Raw genomic sequence first — 18,292 nt, 5'->3', positions numbered from 1 at the left:
GAGTGTTCGTTTAAGTTTGGTAAACATTTAAATTTTTTTCAACACAAAATAGATTTTTTTAATACATTTTTCATATAAAGACTTACCTTGTTTTTTTTCTCCACGCTGAATGTACATTTGGAACATTTCATTTTTTGTACAGAACCAAAAATAAATTTCATTCATAAGATGCAATTATATTTATATAATTATTTACGTTTGTTCGTCTTCCAAGGTAACATCAATTTTTAAAATTTGAAAATTCGGTATAAAAATTTTCAGATATATAAAATCTTATATCCTGTCCAGTATTACTTGCTTTTTAAAATGAAAAACCCTGTATATCAACTGACTTATGACTTCCCTACTTCAACACCCTGTATATCTCAAATTATTTTCATAGTACACAAAAATTTTCAAGTAAACGATCCACCCTGTATATTACAACATCGAAAGACGTGAAATATACAGGGAATATGAAGAAATGACAGTCGATTTCCGCTATATAACCGGAAATTGATTTTAATTTTCAAATTTTAAAATACCGTCTAATCGGAACTGTATACCTCTATAATTAGTTTATCTACAAGTTGAATTACGGGGTTTTAAAGTTAAAATTTTTAACAGAATGGGCTAGTCCGGTACACGGCGATAATAAAAATATTATTTTTAGTATAGAAAAATCTGTTTCGAAATTTCTGTATTTATGATGAAAAAAACAAAAAGATTGTGTTAAGAAATTTTGTAACTTTTAAACCCTATAACTCAAATCATATCCTACACAAAAGTCAATCCTACATATTTTTTTTTGTAAGTTTCGTTTCGTTTTAGACAACTTTTTTATCGACCGCACATCTATTATATTTAAGTTAAATAGCTACTAATAAAGCCTGTTATTAGAGCCAAAAATATTTTCTAAATATTGTGAGTATACGACAACATTTTCGATTTTATCTTGCCTCAAAGTATTCCTTTCGCTACGTTGAGCATCGGCCACGTAGAAACGTAAGTTATGCTGGAAGAACGACATAAATTTTTCAATATTTACATTATTTTATTTTTGTCAATATTTACCCCTGTTGCTCTGAATCATTAACGATGTTTGAATTTGAGATGATCCATTCACGCAGATATAAAATTTAAACATTTCCACTAGATGGCGATACAGTATAGTTTGATATTTAATAAATGTAACAGATATAGAGACAACGTGGATTTTCTTTTCTTTCTCTGTCAGCAGTTCGGCTTTGCTTGAACATTGCTCTCTCTATCTTTAAAAATAATTCTATGAAAAAAAAGAAGGTTCTTCAATAAATTACGTCATATTCAATATAAAGTCACAAGATGGCGATACAATCTCGTTCGATGTTTATTAATAGTAACAGCGTTGCCGAGTTGAATAGTAAATAATAAGACACGTGTAAAAAAGATGTTCTCTAACAAATTACGTCATATTCAATATAAATTCACAAGATGGCGACATAATCTCGTTAGATGATCGTGTTTATTGTTAATAACAGCGTTGCCGAGTTGAAAATTAAATAATAAGACTGGAGTAGAAAGTAATTTTTGAAAAATGACATCCTCTTCGCCATTTTATTATTTCATTAACTCAAAATTTGAATAGTTGAGCAGTGTTGCTAACCGAATGGGTTTTATATATTGGACACGTTTTATACGTATAGTTATTAAAATGAACTTTTAGACTTATTATTTATAAATTTATAATTTAGATTTAAAAATCCATTAAGTTCTGGAAAACTATTTTTTTACCCCGTATATCGGCTTTAATCTGATTGTAAGAGTGATTTAACTATAGAATAATGGCAACACTGCCGTTGGGTAAATCTCGCAATAGAACAGGAATTCTGCGAATGGGAATGGATCAGATTATTGTAAATATTATTGCAGCGTTGTCAAATTTGATATAAAATAAGGCAAAATCAATACTTTCCTATTCATGTTTTTACTACAACAAAATTTTGAATTGAAAAATTATAATGGAATAATTTACGTGCTTTTGATCAACAAATCAATTATATAAGGCTAGTAATTTATCGTAATCGTTGTGGGATGAGTCAATCGACGTTTTCTTCGATATATAATCATGATTTACAATAAAATACTTGGGAATTAGTATTGTGTCAACTAATAGCTTCATTCACGTATCATTATTATAAATTAGATAATAATTTTTATCATTCGTACTAATCTATTTATTACATCGTTTTTTATATATAATAATTTGTTTTTAATTCATATATAAAGATAAAAATATTCTAATAGGAACTTATTTATAACCAATAAATCTATATACGAGGGTAAGTCAATCAACGAACTTTTTTGGATAAAAGATTATTTAATTTTCCACGTAAATCTAATAACTTCGTCCAATGTTTCTAAAAATTTGTATCCCTTTTATTAAATGTTGTTTAAGAGTGCGAGAAAGAAAGACAGCGAAATCAGTAAGTGCGATAGAGAAAGACAGCGTGACGTCACAGTTCCGTAGGCATCATGACGTCATAAATCCGCGACGTGTCGAGCCGTAACGGTGTAGTTGGTAATGTCGTCGAAATGCTGAATTTCCAATACGTAGATCGGAGGTTCGAATCCTCGTCGAAACAAATTTTTAAATAAAAAAATTCATTGATTTCACTATTTTTTTCTCTCGCACTTATTGATTTCTCCATACTTGTAGTGGTAACGGCTCTATATTACTCCTATCGAAATTTGTTAACAAAAAAAGAATCCCTCGGGAATAAATCTGGATAATAGAGTGGAATTTGGATTATTTTCATTAAAATTTGTTTTTAAATGGAGACGATATGCATGATGAGAATTCGTGTATACTAAAAAAAAACACTTCATTTTTGAGTACAGATACGTTAATTCGTTGCTCGGGAGTTTATTAACCACTCCTCGTATATAAAAAGTTATACCTATCGACCAAAATTCATGAAATAACCCTCCTGCTTCACCGAATTTAATTCCAGTATATATTTTTTAAAACTATACAGCATGTCCCGAGAAATTAAGAAGATAAAATCATCGCAAATTCAATTGAAAATATTCAGAGCAACTTTTTTCTTTTTAAATACTTTTAAATGAAATATTAAAGAATTACCCTAATTTCAGGGCCTGTCCGCCGGCCCTTAGGCCTTCTTCGCCTAATAGGGTGACTTGTTCTTCTTCGCGCGAAGGATCAGCCATCTGCGGGGCAGAGCCACATGACGTATCAGCACGTTCAGCCTGGTTACATAACAACTCACACATTGCCTTTTATGTATATATATATATTATAACCCACGCACATATCGTCCATTTTTTTTATTATAACTCAAAATTAAACCAAAAACCTTTTAATTACATTACATACAGGGTGTTTTGTATCTAAAAACGGTATGCATAACCTCAAAGATGCTAGTTTTTGAGTACGTAACTTCAAATACTTCAAAATATCAAGGTAGTTTTATGCGCTGGTAACAATCATTGGAAAATATTTAGAGGAAGAGTTAAATATTTATTGGTATGAAAAAGAAACGTTCGCCTCAACACCCTGTATATATTTTTTTTCTGTCCAACCCGACAAAATTAAACTGTTAGAATTTTTAGTGACTCATCATTCCATATTACAAACGTATTAGTAAATTTGTTATCGATATTACAAGCCAAAAAAAATCTTTTTTGTTTGTTTGTTTTGAATTACCCAAAATCTAACCGCCCACTTCCAAGAAAATATATTTAAAAAAAAATGTTCATCGACCTCGAAAACCTCCAGAACTTAAAAGGTCGGCCAACCTCGGCACCAGCTATCTCGTATTGATGAAAATCTCTCTCTTGTAAGTGAAATTTTGAGGTTAGGAAACAGGAAAAAGTTACTGGTAACCGGATCAAGAGATGACAATCACGAAAAATGGTCGTCAACACTTTTTCGGCCTATGAAACCGTCTTTTCGGAACAATCCTCTGGTTTTATGTTTCAAGAGTGTAGTGGTTCACCGGAGTTTTATCTACAGTTACGAATCGATTCATTACTTTCAAATCACATCAATAAGACCTTAGAAATGTTTATTCAAATGCGCTGTTGCTCCAAATTGAATTAATACGAACCAAACGCGGCGATTGGATTCGCATGCATAATTCTTCATTCAGTATATGGCAAATGTGTTCGTATGATTCGTCGAAAGCCTCTTCTATATCTCTAAACTTAATCCGATGATCATCTAGTACCGTTTTTCGATTATATTGCTGCTTGACGCAGTTTTTGTCCTTCCCGAACGTCAAGCTGATGCGGTCACGTTTGAATACAACTGCACAAAATTTTACGATCGTCTCCAACTCCATATCCAGAAAAATCGTTCCTTATACGGTCAAATCCCTTTGTCTTTAACCGATATGAGGCAGTCCAGGACCAAAATAAAGCGTCGTCCTAATTAATCCCAATTAAACGAGCTAGGTAATTACCCTAAAATGGATTCCGGGACACACCGGAGTGAAGGGAAATGAGACAGCTGATAAGTCAGAGAAGCCCTTCATGGGTCCTGAATCCTTCTGTGTTATCAGCTACAGAATAATAGAAAAAGAATTGGAAAAGAAGATACATAGGAGCAAAAACAATGAGTGGGACAACATATTGGGGCTGAGACAGACAAATAATCCCCTGGGAAACTATAACCAGGAGTCCTATCGGGGCACTATCGAGGCAAGACGAAGATATCTGGCTACTACAGCATCCCACATTCTGGAATTTCTAAAAGAAATGGGTTTCCCAGTATCGCAGAAAGAAGTACCAACTCAACAAAAAACTATTTTCGCGCCAAAATATTAAGCTTAAACCAAATAAGCAGCGTTTGAATATTTTATTTTCTAAATATTTAAAGAAAAAAATGTACAGGTCCTAAATAATAAAAGGCAACGTGGTACCAGGCCGAAGAGCTTTTATATACAGAATAATAATTATAAAAATCCAATGAGAAGCTGCAAATCTAATTTTTTTTAGGTTAGTATTAAAAAAAAACAATGTTAGACGTCATCACGTAATGTCTCACCATTTCTAACTGTATATATAAATGTATATAACAACAACTTAAAAACTAAAATCCAATCAATAAGTAAAAGTTATAGAGAAAATATAAAAAGGACTTTTACTTTTTGATACTTCAAGTTCTTAGACCAAAAAGTTACACAAACTGCTATTTTGATACCGAGAAAGAGGTAAAACGATCTTGTACGACAACGCCAGAATCTATATTCACTCGGTCCGATTCGAACCCGAACGGAACACTACACTTCGGACCAATTGAAACAACACTGTCACGTCAAGTAGAAAAGCGACTGTGCACTGCTACTTAAAAGGTTAGAAAGCCATAAACTTTCTCGGATTCGATCCAGCGAACCCAATATAACTTAACCTAACCGTCCGATGTGGCAGCATATTCTGGTATAATGGATCTGATCTCAATGTTGGACGTTATGTGGACAAACAGCGATTTAAGGGGGGAAATACGCGTAGGGGATTAAAAATCTTAATGTTTAAATCGCTCTAAATTCTGACATTCGATATTAAATTCTTCCAATCTATATGAATTCATCTCGGAGACCATATTCAAAATGCCAATGAAAGATCATAGAAACAACTTAGTTCAGTCATGTCACATGACAAACTATCTAATGCGCGGGTCAATTTTGAATCGATTCCGAACCAGTAGGTAACCAATTCAGGATAGTTGTAATGCGCATATTTCATTACTTACACAACTGAATCGTTGAAACAGCGCATGCGATTAGTCGCTAAACAAAATCGGCATCAGACCCGATTCGATTTGTTTACGAAAATAAGATAATTACGAGGGTTGATACTTAAGTTTTGAGATATGGAAACACTGATGTGAATATGTCAAATTTGACACTACCATCATGACGTGCGCTATTTGAGTTGTTTATTGTTGGTCGAAAAATTTTCGTGTGATGATTTCGACGTGAATTAAACTAACAGCATTACGCCGTTCAATACGCTTCGAATTTTGGTGATGAAGCACCATCTCGAACCATTGTGTTTCATTGAATTTCCTCATTCAATCGTAGTCGCATTTCGCTACAAGATGAATTTGATGACGGTCGTCCAAAACCGGCTGTTGTGCTGTGCGTGTAGCATATAATGAGATTAAGGCCTACTTGGGAATTAGTTCCACTCGAATACATCATCGAATCAATATTTCATGAATATTTGGCCTTCAAAAAGATTTGTTCGCGTGGGATACCGTATAATTTGCCAATCGCTCAAACAAAGCTCGTGTCGATTGGTGCAAAGAAATATCGTGACAGGCGAATCAAGAATCTATGGGTCTTTCAAGACGAGTCAAATTCAAGTTGTTGGCGCACGAAGCACATGGTTGCCTGTTTTTCCGGAATTACTGGACATTTCGCCACCGTTTCATTAGAGCAACGTAGAACATGGAAACTAATCGCAGAAGACGAATCATTCTTCGCCACGACAGATCAGTTCAAACAAAACCGTTTTTGAACAGTCAAAACATCGAGCTGTTGGTTCATCCGCCGTACAGTCCTTATTTGGCACCCAATGATTTCTTCCGATTCCCGCAGATCAAAAATAAATTACGAGGTGAACGTTTTTCTTCTCCCGAAGAATCAGTTGATGCGTTCAAATCACTTATTTTGGAAGTACCTCAATTGAAATGGAAAAAATGTTTCGATAATTGTTACAAATTGAGAATATTTTGAAAAATAATCAAGCTACAACCAACTATTAACGTCAAAATGACATTTAGAAAAGATTAAGAAACTGCGGACGCTAGGAACGGTGTTAGGCGATTTCGGGGAGACTGGAGTGTAGCTTAGCACCCCTTTTCCCAATTTCTGTCTTCAACGTTTCTCCGGTGAACATTCATTCCTAACTATGTGATATGAACGAATGTGCAACATGGTGCAGAGAATTAGAAAACGGACGTACATTCGTCTATCAACGATCGAAACGATACTGAAAAATCGAAGGATCGCGGTTCGGGACCTCAGAGAGATGATACCAGATGTAAGCTCAGGATATGAAAGATGGGTCCCTAAAATGCTGACTAAACGACAACAAACGGCAATAACGGTTGAATACAGGGTGTTTTCTTTTTCTAAGTTTTAAATTATAACCACTAGAAACTTGCACGTAAATCAACTTTGAAACATAATCGAAATGAAAAATAATGTTCGATTGAAATGAAAAAACAATCGATCGGAATCGATTTTTTTTTAAAGCGAATCGTTTTGCCGCTTTTCTTTTTCTATTGAAAATAGAAGCAGTAGCAGTGCATGTAACTGTATGTTCTAAGATCAAGTTACATTATTAATGTTATTGCATCATAAAAACACAATGTAAAAAAAAGTAAATCATGCAGGTGCAAGATGCTGTATTTATAAGATTGTTAGAAAAATCTCTCTCTCGTTTTAAGAAAAAAAAAAAATAAAAGAAAATAAAAACTTCGTTGTCCACTTACAAAAAAATGAAATGCTGTTCGCGATTATTAGTCCTCGTTTGATTCTCAATCTGCATATCGGCAGTAGAATTCGAATTTGTAAAATGTTGATCCTGACAATCCTATTGAAATACGTTATTAGTTGAAAACATTTTTTTATAAACACACAATGGACTAATAGATCAACCATTTTTTACAAGTATAATTGAGAAAACAAAATAAACACTCTGTATATACGAAACGTGTCAATTAAATAACAATAATCTAGTTATAAATATTTCACACACTCGAAGTCTTTTATGTTTGGGAAGTCCTAGTAGGTTTCGATACGAGTACCAATCATCCACACTCTCGTCACGACCTTTGACTCGCATCCGAAAAACCGACAAGAAACGTAATGAGTCGAATGCACAGTCCACACTCGCATCCCATTCTGGGGGACATTCGTCAGCTGGTAACTAGACTCAACTGACTCATACGGATTCCCTTTTGTTATGTTCATTTTAGAGCGTAACCAGAAGTCGCAGTCGGGGCTTCAAAGAAATCACATCCTTGTTTTTCATCACAATCTGCACTCGTCTAGACCCTGTTTCATGAGATGGTAATAATTTGTATCCTCAGTTGTATGGGATGTTGTGGTTTTCCAAAGGTATCAACACTACTCCTTCAAGTACCTTGAAAGAGTAGTTTATGTGCCGTTTCCATGGCTTCCTTGTAAAATATGTCGTCCTCTGCTATACGATGGTCAGAGTACTCATCACCAGTTTAATCTCGTTTCTGGACATCTCTTTTGGATTATCTTGGATTTAGTATGATTCTATCTGATCTTTCAGCCATCTATTCAGTTGATTATTGATGGGACGTGTTTTTAGAATTGAGTCACACTCCCATGGCCATCGGAGGCCAATATATTTTGAGTTGTTTATTGACCCAAGATTGGCGGTCATTTTTTAAAATTGTGAAAGGTACGTCTGTATATAGATTAGATCCATTGTTTTGTACTTTCACGATTCTAGAATCGTTTGGTGACCTACCAGATTCCCTGGTTTTAATTTTCTGTCCCAATTAGCATATAGTCGCTTCTTTTTTCACTATAAGGTAAAAAGAAGGCGGGTCTAACAACTTTTTGAGTGACTTGAGACGTGGTGAAACTTTTTCTTGTATATTTACTTCAATATACCACAAAAAATTTCCTCTCCCGTGAGTTTGCTTCCTATTACCATTAATTCTCGAATAAACAGAAACCAAACAGCAGTGTGTGTATGTTTAAAACACTGCTCAACATATAGAATTAAAAAAATACGATCCACTTTTGTCGTTGACAACTGTTATTTTAAATAGAACGCCCTGTATAGTCTATATCAAATTTTTTTCTATATTATTTTATATTACAACTAACAAGCAGTATATGTGTAAAATTACTACAGATTCAAAACACTACTCAACATAAAAAATTGATTTAAAAAAAACGAGCTAATTTTTGTAGTTAGAAACTTTATCATTTTAAATAGAACGCCCTGTATGATTTATTTCAATTTTTTTTCTTTATTATTTCATATAATAACTAACAAGCAGTGTATGTGTAAAATTACTAACGATTCAAAACACTGCTCAACATAAAAAATTGACTTAAAAAAACGAGCTAATTTTTGTAGTTAGAAACTATTTTAAATGGAACGCCCTGTATGATTCATATCAATTTTTTTCCTGTATTATTTTACATTATAACTATAAAAAAACGGTAATCGTAGTTATTTTATTTAATTATTAAATTCACTGACGTATTATCACGAAAATAATCATCGAATTATAGTTTTGACATCTGATAAATCATTTTATTTAACTTTCAAAGCTTCCTTATCTATTTCGTGTACTTTATTACATAATATCATAACGCACAAGGGAAGTTTAGTACAAATATCGACTAAACAGGATTTATAACTCAATATTTTGACGTTTTTTCTCAAAATTCTTTTTCAAATATACTCATAGCCAATATATTAGCAAAAATTGTCATATACTTTTTCCAAATGCAGTCAAAATAATCCAGAATTGCGTAATCATATAAACAAAGGCTAAATTATAGGGAAAATAAGAATAACCTAACCTATTAAACAACGTACCTAGCTTCAGTATACAATATATCACCAATAAACGCGGTTAATGTAGTTTCCGGATCCTGGAGACCCAAAATTACGATTTGGGCTACTTAATCAAAGTATATGAAAAGGAAGTACGAAATTTCAAGTAGAAATCTCAAATATCCAAAGGGCTCTAGAAGTAGACCCCCCAGTAAAATATGTTATTTTGTTAAAACTTTTAATACAAAAAAAAACAAATTTCTAAAAAACATGAAAATTAAACACATAACCTAGCATTATAACATCAAAGTCAGCCTAAAAATTTTTGTCAAAATCGTAACTTTATAACTGAAAATTATGCTGTGTGGCTTCACGTAAAAATAAGTGACATAACCTCAATTTCTAAAATGTTAAAAAAGTTCCTAGAAACTGTAAGTTATTAAAGAAAATTGGGTAAGAGCTGTTCGTAAATAAATGATGTGAATCAGGACAATAAAACTAATTTTCAAAGTTTTTACTAGATTATTACAAAAATAACTTTCTGAACGTATCTTAGGGGTTGGGTACAGTCAAATCATACATATTATTGAGAAAAATTAATGTTATCAACGAATATGTTCCTTCCAAACATAGTATGACCTTGGCATAAGCCCAATAGAGCCTATTTTGGCGTAATTATGAGTTTTATTCCACTTATTTCACAATTGAAGATATAATATCGAATATTCTAGACAAAAATGAAATCGAAGTATGTCTGAATGCACAGAAGATCTAGATACAACATATGGGGAAAAATCCATGTTATGGGGTGTCACGATCATGTTAATGCTCATAAGTACATTGTTGACGTCTGAGCATAGTTTTATGGCCTCAGTTAACTCAAAATATTCTATTTGGGCTCAATTATGAGTTTTATTGAATACCCTTCATAATTGAGTGAATAATATTGTATAATTTGGACCATAATAAGATCGAGGTACGTCTAGAGTTGAATTTTAGTCAGTATAGTCATTAATTTTGCTGGGGTGTATTTTTTAAGCAAATCTCAATAAATATACATAATTATTCTGAATGTTTAAAAATGATTAACCCTCTATATCCTTATCTGTACTATATTGAATAAAGCTTGCACTCCAAATACAAAATACCTAAATAATATGCTTAACCATTCAATTTTTTCTAAGTTTCTTTACCCCTGTATATAAACACCTTGTAACACCCTCATATGCTAAAATTTCTCACTCACATAACCGCGGAGAAAAAAAATCGAACTAAAAGACACCAATCCTTCAAGCACATGTAAATTTAGACACAAATTAGATAATCCGTGAAAGAAAAAAAAAATTTTCACTTCCAAATTATGAAAAATATCTTTAAATACAGCATCTTCAAAAAAATTAGACAACGAAACTACAATGTGCTTGCAATAAAAGATATAATATATATATATATATATAACGGAAAAAAATTTTCAAAAATACGCGTTTAATTTGTAATACATATCTTTTTGGATAGTTTTTTTTTCACTTTTTTAATTCACACTTCAATTCTAACACATAAATTTGATTCAAACAAGATAATTTAATTAAATTTTGTTTGTTTTGTATTCACTATTTGCTAAAATTCAAATTCTAATAGTCAATATTGTCATTTATCACATTTTAAAAATAATTAATTTATTTTATACATTTTTTAATATAATAAATCAAAATAATTGATTTAAATAATTATAAAACCAATTTATTAATATATTAACGAAACTATCAACAAATTCAAATGTAAATAATTCAATTATTTGTCATTGTGAGCAATTTATATTGAAAATAAAATTTCAATTGAAGTTTATTAATAAATATCCTTTCGATATGTTACAAATTCAACACAAACAAATCTACTTTACAGATAAGAATACAATATTCGAATAGTACGTCATGCTAGGTGAACTAATTTTTATAATTTTATATGATTAATAATACTCACTTCATCGAAAAACACTTGCGTTTTACGTAAAATCTGCTTCAATTCAGTAAGTTCCAAGAAATTCCTTTTGAGAGCCTCGGCGTTTTGATTCACCTCCCGAAGTTCGTTTTCCAGTTTTTCAAATGTCGCCTAAATCACCAACCATATAAATCTCAATACAAATTTATTCAATTTGATATATTACCTCCAAATCGATCATTTCACGGGGTTGTGGCGCTTCGGGATTTTCACCAGTATCCAACATAGGAATACCATCTTTTTTAATTTCTTTTTCCAAATAACGAAGTTTTCTTTCCATTTCATCACAACGACGTACTTCATTAACAAACTTCCTTTGAAAAGCATTCACATCCGGATTTAGCTATAAAAATATTTTTAGCTTATAAAAATATAATAAAATTATAGATAAATTCGAAGGAATAAGTGTGAAAATATATATTGATATGAAAATAGATTGTGTTGTAAACGTACATCTCTGAATTGTACCAATCCAAGTTCTCCAAGTTCGGATACACAAGCATAAGCTGCCTCGCTTTGTAAAAATAGTTGACACAAAGTCATTTCAGCACTTCTAAACAAAGAACCCATCTCGGCGATTTTCTGTGACACTGTATTATCGAGCTATAACAATAAATATAGTGAAATTTTTTGAAATAGATCGATTGACTACAACATATACATCTCTTTTTGGCCCGTGGCCGAATGACAGTGGTTCCGACATCCGCGAACGCCTACAAGAAAATTTTACTTCGAGTTTGCGCTTCTTCAATAGACGCTTTTACGCCTGACACAATCAGATTTTTTTTGTGATTGACAGTTGATAGGTTTTTTGTTATGACACAACCACGAAATGCGTTCACAGAACTAATACTTTAGGAGAAGCGTTCGTATAAGTAGTTGAGAATTTTAAATCATTCAAATAAAACGTGTTTGTACTTGATACTTCTAATTATAAACAAAGGAAATTTAAACTAATTCTTTCAACATATCGTTGGTGTAGCATGATAATTCTTCTTTTATATTAAATAAACCTCTGACAGTTGTCAAATTACTACACTCATTGATTTGGAAATAATTATTTCTAATTTAATGATTTTATCACATAAAAAACTGATTTTTTGTCATTTTGATATTTGAAATCCATAGGTATTGATTAATACTTGTTGTTGATGTAGAGTACAAGAAAACGTTTAACACTACACTAACACTTTTTGACTTTCAGAGTATGTATCAATTCTAAACCACCGATACAGGTTTGCTCCAGCAGGTGCTCTGATCATATTGCGAACTTTGGTGCACTATGTATGACTTGACTATGGGAAAAAAAGAAATCATTATTTTTGTTTATGTATAATTCAATTGGACCATACACTTCATTTCCACTACCACGATGCGCGGATCTATATGTTCCAAAATGTATTCAAAGCGTTTTTGTTCGTCTCGAACTAGTAGTAAACAATTTCAATTTGTTACAGGAACGTGAAAGTTTTTGGAACAAACCTAATAGCGCTCGTTAAACTAGAGAACTTTTGGCACAACTCTTACACGCACACTTTTTGACATTCAGAGTAATATTCGTTTTTTTGTCACAAGTATTTTTAGATCAATTAATCATATGACAGTTGAGACTGGTACTATAACCTTGTTTTTAATCTGTGATTGGTTGAGTTGTATAAGTTAAGTAAAAAAATACGTTTTGAAATAATTCCAATGCAGTGAAAACGCAAGCGCGAGTTAAATAACCTACGTTTCATGTTATATCAAACCGAATATTTTCTCGTTCGCCGTTACTAGTTTTACTAGTATTTAAAGAGATATTCGATGTACTAATGTTATCCAGCAATATTATACCGAAATTAAATCTATATATGTACTAATAAGTGAAAAAGAATCGTGTCGGTGCCGCTTACGCTGGAAATAAGTTATTGAATAAAATGAAAGAATATATTCAGGTAACGTTACCGAATTATTCTTATATGTTTAATTTCGAATCTGATTTCATTCATCAAAAAACTCGAACATGGATGCAAGACAACTGGACTTCAGGATTTTATTACGTCGGGATTTACATGGTTCTTATATTCGGAGGACAATACCTAATGCAGAACCGACCTAGATTCGAATTGAGAGGAATTTTGGTTGTATGGAACACGATTTTGGCGACTTTCAGTATTATGGGTGCCTGTAGAACCGTACCGGAATTCATTCACACGTTAACACACCACGGTTTGTACCATTCCGTATGCATTCCTTCTTTTATCGAACAGGATAAAGTATCCGGGTTTTGGACTTGGATGTTCGTGCTTAGTAAGTTACCTGAATTAGGAGATACTATATTTATAGTATTAAGAAAACAGCCGCTGATATTTCTGCATTGGTATCATCACATAACTGTGCTGTTGTATTCTTGGTTTAGTTATACTGAATACACGGCTAGTGCTAGATGGTTTATTGTTATGAATTATTGTGTTCATTCGATTATGTACACTTATTATGCTCTAAAAGCAATGAGGTACAGTCCTCCCAGACAAATCGCCATGCTTATCACCTCTTTACAATTATTACAAATGATAGTTGGTTGTGCTGTTAATTTATGGGCTAGACAATTACTTCAACAACAAGCGGAATGTCATATAACTCCGTTTAACATCAAATTGTCAATTTCCATGTATTTCAGTTATTTCGTTTTGTTCGCTAGATTCTTTTTTAAAGCATACATGTCTGGTAATAGGAAATCTAAAACAATGAGCACTCCCGTTTCTGAAGATTATCCTTTATTAAAATCGAAAGTGCAGTAAATTCTCACATTCCTTGAATAGAAGATATTTATAGGCTTCGGTAAATGTATAGTAATATTATTTAAATTATATTATAAGCTCTCTTTAAATGAATATTTAAAGAATTTGTTATTCGCTTTGAAACTAAATTATTTATTATACTAAAAGTAATTGTTTAAGTAGAACTAATGTAGTGTGTAAAAAAAATTGTTATTCATTGAAAACCACAAAATATATGAAAATTTACGAGAACTAAAGTTTAAAATTTCAATTATACAAGGTGTGATCAAAAAGTACAGTTAATTTACTTCAAAACACTTCATTTTGATAACAATACACTTTTTCAATGTTAAATCCAAGTTTTTGATTTGATCATTTCAAAATGGTCTGCTATTTTGTAGCCTTTTATTCTGTCCGGAATGTTTTTTTAAGCTCATTTCCATTTTCCATATATTTTTTGGCATATGTATAGTATGTTTATGTTGTGGAAGAATTTATTTTGCATTTCTTTCAGGTATTTTTCCTCTTACATCCTTCTAGTACACCAATTGTAGGTTTAAACAACGCTTCCTACAAATTTTTCTATATTTATAGTAGATTTCTTCCTTATTTAACTCATTTCTATCATTAAAACGCTCTTACTACTAGTAAATAGTCTTAAAAGTTGCTACATTATCTCTACTGATATATTCAATCATTTCATGAGCTTCTTTGGTACAGTTTTTCAGTTTAAAACGAAAATATAACATTCTTAGCTATAGTAGCTCTAAGGGGCTCAAATTTATTGTTAGTTGTCTTCCCGAATAAGAATATAAGACATACTACTTGATACAGTATATTTATTAGCATATGCACGTACAGGTACAATCAATACCAAATTATGGTATAGTATGTTTTTATGTTGAAAAAGAATCTACTTTTGCATGTTTTCCAGTTATTTTTCCTCTTACATCGTTCTAGTACCCCAATCGTCAGTTTAAACAACGCTTTTTGATATGTTTCATGTATTTAAAGGCAATTTCTTCCTTAATTAACCCATTCCCACCCTTAAAACGCTCTTACCACTTGTAATAAGCCTTCAAAGTTGCTACATCATCACTACAGATATATTCAAACATTTCATGAGCTTCTTTGGTACGGTTCTTCAAGTTAAAACGAAAATTTTACATTCATAGTTATAGTAACAGACTGACAAGCTCTAAGGGGCTCAAATTTATCGCTAGTTGTCTCACCCTATAAGTATATAAGATGTACTATTTGAAACGCAATGGTAGCGGCTAGAAAAATTAATTCATGATATTTTTTGATTATACCTCGTATATATTTATGGTATAAGCTCAAATTAGTATGTCGTCCGTACAATAACGTTTAATAACAAACATTGTAATATATTTAGTTAAAAATTTTTAATTTTTGTTTAATTTTATGCACCTGGCTGTATTTTTTTTGTTATTTATTCTCTGTAATAAACAAAGTTCTAAACTAAAATGTTTGTTTCAAGTCTATCCCTAATTATTTCATAAATATTTTTAACATTATTTCTAATTTAGCGGTTAAAATAAACAGTTATTATGCTAATGATATGATTTGAAAACATCTGGACTAATTCAAGGACAAGTTTTTATCGTAAATGTCTAAAAATGAAAGTATTCCTACCGAGGTACCAACTATTTTATTCTGATATATTGATCAAAATTATTTTTTTTTAATTCATATCAGCTACAACCTACGTACATTTTCGATGTACCTTGTATATATTGTTTATAACTATTAAATGATAAACAAAGCTTTCGATTTAATTATGTTTTAACACCAATTTTTTCTATTTAATAAATAAAGAAATAACATGTTGCCAAGTATATTTGGCATATAATAAATTTTCTTCTATTATTGACGAAAGTATACACTACATTAGAAACCCATGGTTAACATAACTCGAATTCCAATAGATCAATTTCACCTACGTGTTATTAGCAAACAAATCTCGTTATTACTAGAATTGTACCCAATATTAAATATTCAAATTTCGAACAAAAAGTAATGAAATAATATTAAAAAAATTTTATTCAAAACATTTGTCGTCGAGTTATTAAAACATCAACGATCAGCTGATTTTTGATTACTGCAGCCATTATTTTTCAACGAGATGGCACCGAAACACTGTCACGTGATAATCGAAGAGCAGTAATAACATTTTGAAATTTTTATAAATTAATATTTAATACAAACAATTTTAAAAACTTCGGTTGCATAACCAATAACTATTTTTCTGGAAAATCCTCGCTAAGGTTCAATTAGATTATATAACTTTTAAAAGTTGTATGATTTAAGTGAAAGAAAAATATGGATTATTGTATTAAATGTTGGCTTAAACAAATTGTTTTTCTAATGATAATAGAAAATTTTATCCTAAGATGATAAATGAAATCATTTGAATTCAAAATAATGTATACTGAACGTAATAAGCGTGGAATGTTGTTGTAAATCATACAGTGGAAAGTGGAAATATTACTTTCACACAATTAATATTTGTTATGGTTTTCAATTGAATTCTCAAGTATGGTAGACGAAATTAATAAAAGGTGAACATTTAAACTCATTTGCACATAAACGTTTATTGATTATTTTTTATTAACAAATTTATTCACAGAAATAGCATAATGTATGCAAATCATTTTTAATAAGTGTATTTAAAAACTGATCACAGCAAAACAGTGAAAATATATTATCTCCAGCGTCATGCCAAATGGATTGAATTAACCAAAGAACATTTTAAAACAATAAGGTGCAACGAGTGCATACATTATCTGAAAAAGGTTTTGTTTTGATCACATGCTATTCCATCGACTGTTGGAAACAATGAAATAATAAAAGTTGCGTTCGTTTGACATAGTGCATTGACAAGCTGCACAATTCACATGAACTTATTATATTTATTTATAAGAATAGGCAACATAGCAAAAACGTCGTTGGCTAGGTAATTAAATACAGGGTGTATAGTTATCAAAATCACCAGTTGCTTCGATGATGTGTAGTTAGAAGATATATAATTATTCAACAAATTATATCCAACTGAATAATTATGTGCTTGTGGAAAATAGTGTAAATATAAAAAATTACTTTCTATCGAGTTGTGAAAGCTATTTTTCTTACGAGCACCGACGAATTCCACTTATTCCACTTACTTTTCGACTTTGCATAGATTAGTTTAGACTTCTTTACTACACATGTGTGAAAAATTTCGCCTCATTTTTACATACAGTTTCGTCAAATTGAGATTGAAATGGACTTAACAAATAAATAATAACAAATATAAATTATGTTTTATTATTATCCATAAAATGGAGTAAAACTCACTAAATTATTTTTTGTTTCAAGTTTTTCACGTGTGTCTAACGAACGCACTGTACAGTGACGTAATATGTCCGTTCGTCGGATTATCCAAGCTTACAGTGGCCTTTAAACACCTTATGACAGGTATAAGTGAGGTTATATTCGATTTTTTCTTGGAATTTTCTTTTTTAGGGATGAAAGACAAGTATTTCTAATATAAATTTTCATTAATTTTCTTAATTTATACAACAATTTAACATATAGTTAAACTTTAGCTCACTAATTACGTAAATCATGTGAAAAAAATCACGTGATCGAGGTCAAATGATTCCTTATCAAAAAATAGTTTTTTTCAATGCTATTCAATTTTTAAAATTCAGTAACTAAGGATTACCACCAGTTACTTTAACAATTGTCGTTTCTATTTGCTGCTTATTTCCATTTTCAAATTTTTTTCCAATTATATTCTTATTTCACTATATCTAACCTTGTAGATAGCAAATAATTTTGTTACTAAGTCATTAAGACTAAAATACATAATTGGATATTGAAGCAAGGTTAATGTAATATGGGTATTAACAAAGAAAAAATAAATTTCTTTAACCAAGCAATATCAAAACGTCTTTTTTAGATAAGTATACAAGTCATTCAATTATTTTAAT

General features: G+C 31.2%; 2 protein-coding genes across 11 annotated transcripts in view; one reads left to right on the top strand and one right to left on the bottom strand.

Annotated features, from left to right (window-relative positions):
- LOC130902524 (V-type proton ATPase 116 kDa subunit a 1) overlaps positions 1-12,336 on the bottom strand; it is a 30,504-nt gene extending 18,168 nt beyond the window's left edge. For 2 of the 10 annotated variants that reach the window (XM_057814729.1, XM_057814735.1), the window contains exons 1-4: positions 12,200-12,329; positions 11,992-12,141; positions 11,705-11,881; positions 11,521-11,649 (exon numbers count right to left, since the gene is read on the bottom strand). In XM_057814729.1, the coding sequence (XP_057670712.1) occupies positions 11,521-11,649; positions 11,705-11,881; positions 11,992-12,141; positions 12,200-12,241 (498 nt within the window). In that variant the 5' untranslated portion in view covers positions 12,242-12,329. Of the gene's footprint in view, positions 1-3,103; positions 3,229-7,480; positions 7,582-11,520; positions 11,650-11,704; positions 11,882-11,991 lie in introns of all 10 variants that reach the window. The other 8 variants (XM_057814733.1, XM_057814737.1, XM_057814736.1 and 5 more) reach the window with 8 other exon arrangements.
- A 733-nt stretch (positions 12,337-13,069) lies between these two features.
- Positions 13,070-15,785, top strand: LOC130902527 (elongation of very long chain fatty acids protein 6). Its single transcript, XM_057814743.1, has one exon. It carries the CDS (start codon positions 13,455-13,457, stop codon positions 14,316-14,318), a length of 864 nt encoding a protein of 287 aa, XP_057670726.1. The 5' UTR covers positions 13,070-13,454; the 3' UTR covers positions 14,319-15,785.
- The last annotated feature ends 2,507 nt before the right edge of the window (positions 15,786-18,292 follow it).

Source organism: Diorhabda carinulata, chromosome X, assembly GCF_026250575.1.
Source record: "Diorhabda carinulata isolate Delta chromosome X, icDioCari1.1, whole genome shotgun sequence".
NCBI lineage: Eukaryota > Metazoa > Arthropoda > Insecta > Coleoptera > Chrysomelidae > Diorhabda > Diorhabda carinulata.
The sequence above is the reverse complement of the archived record's forward strand: the minus strand, read 5'-3'. Positions and strand labels throughout refer to the sequence as shown.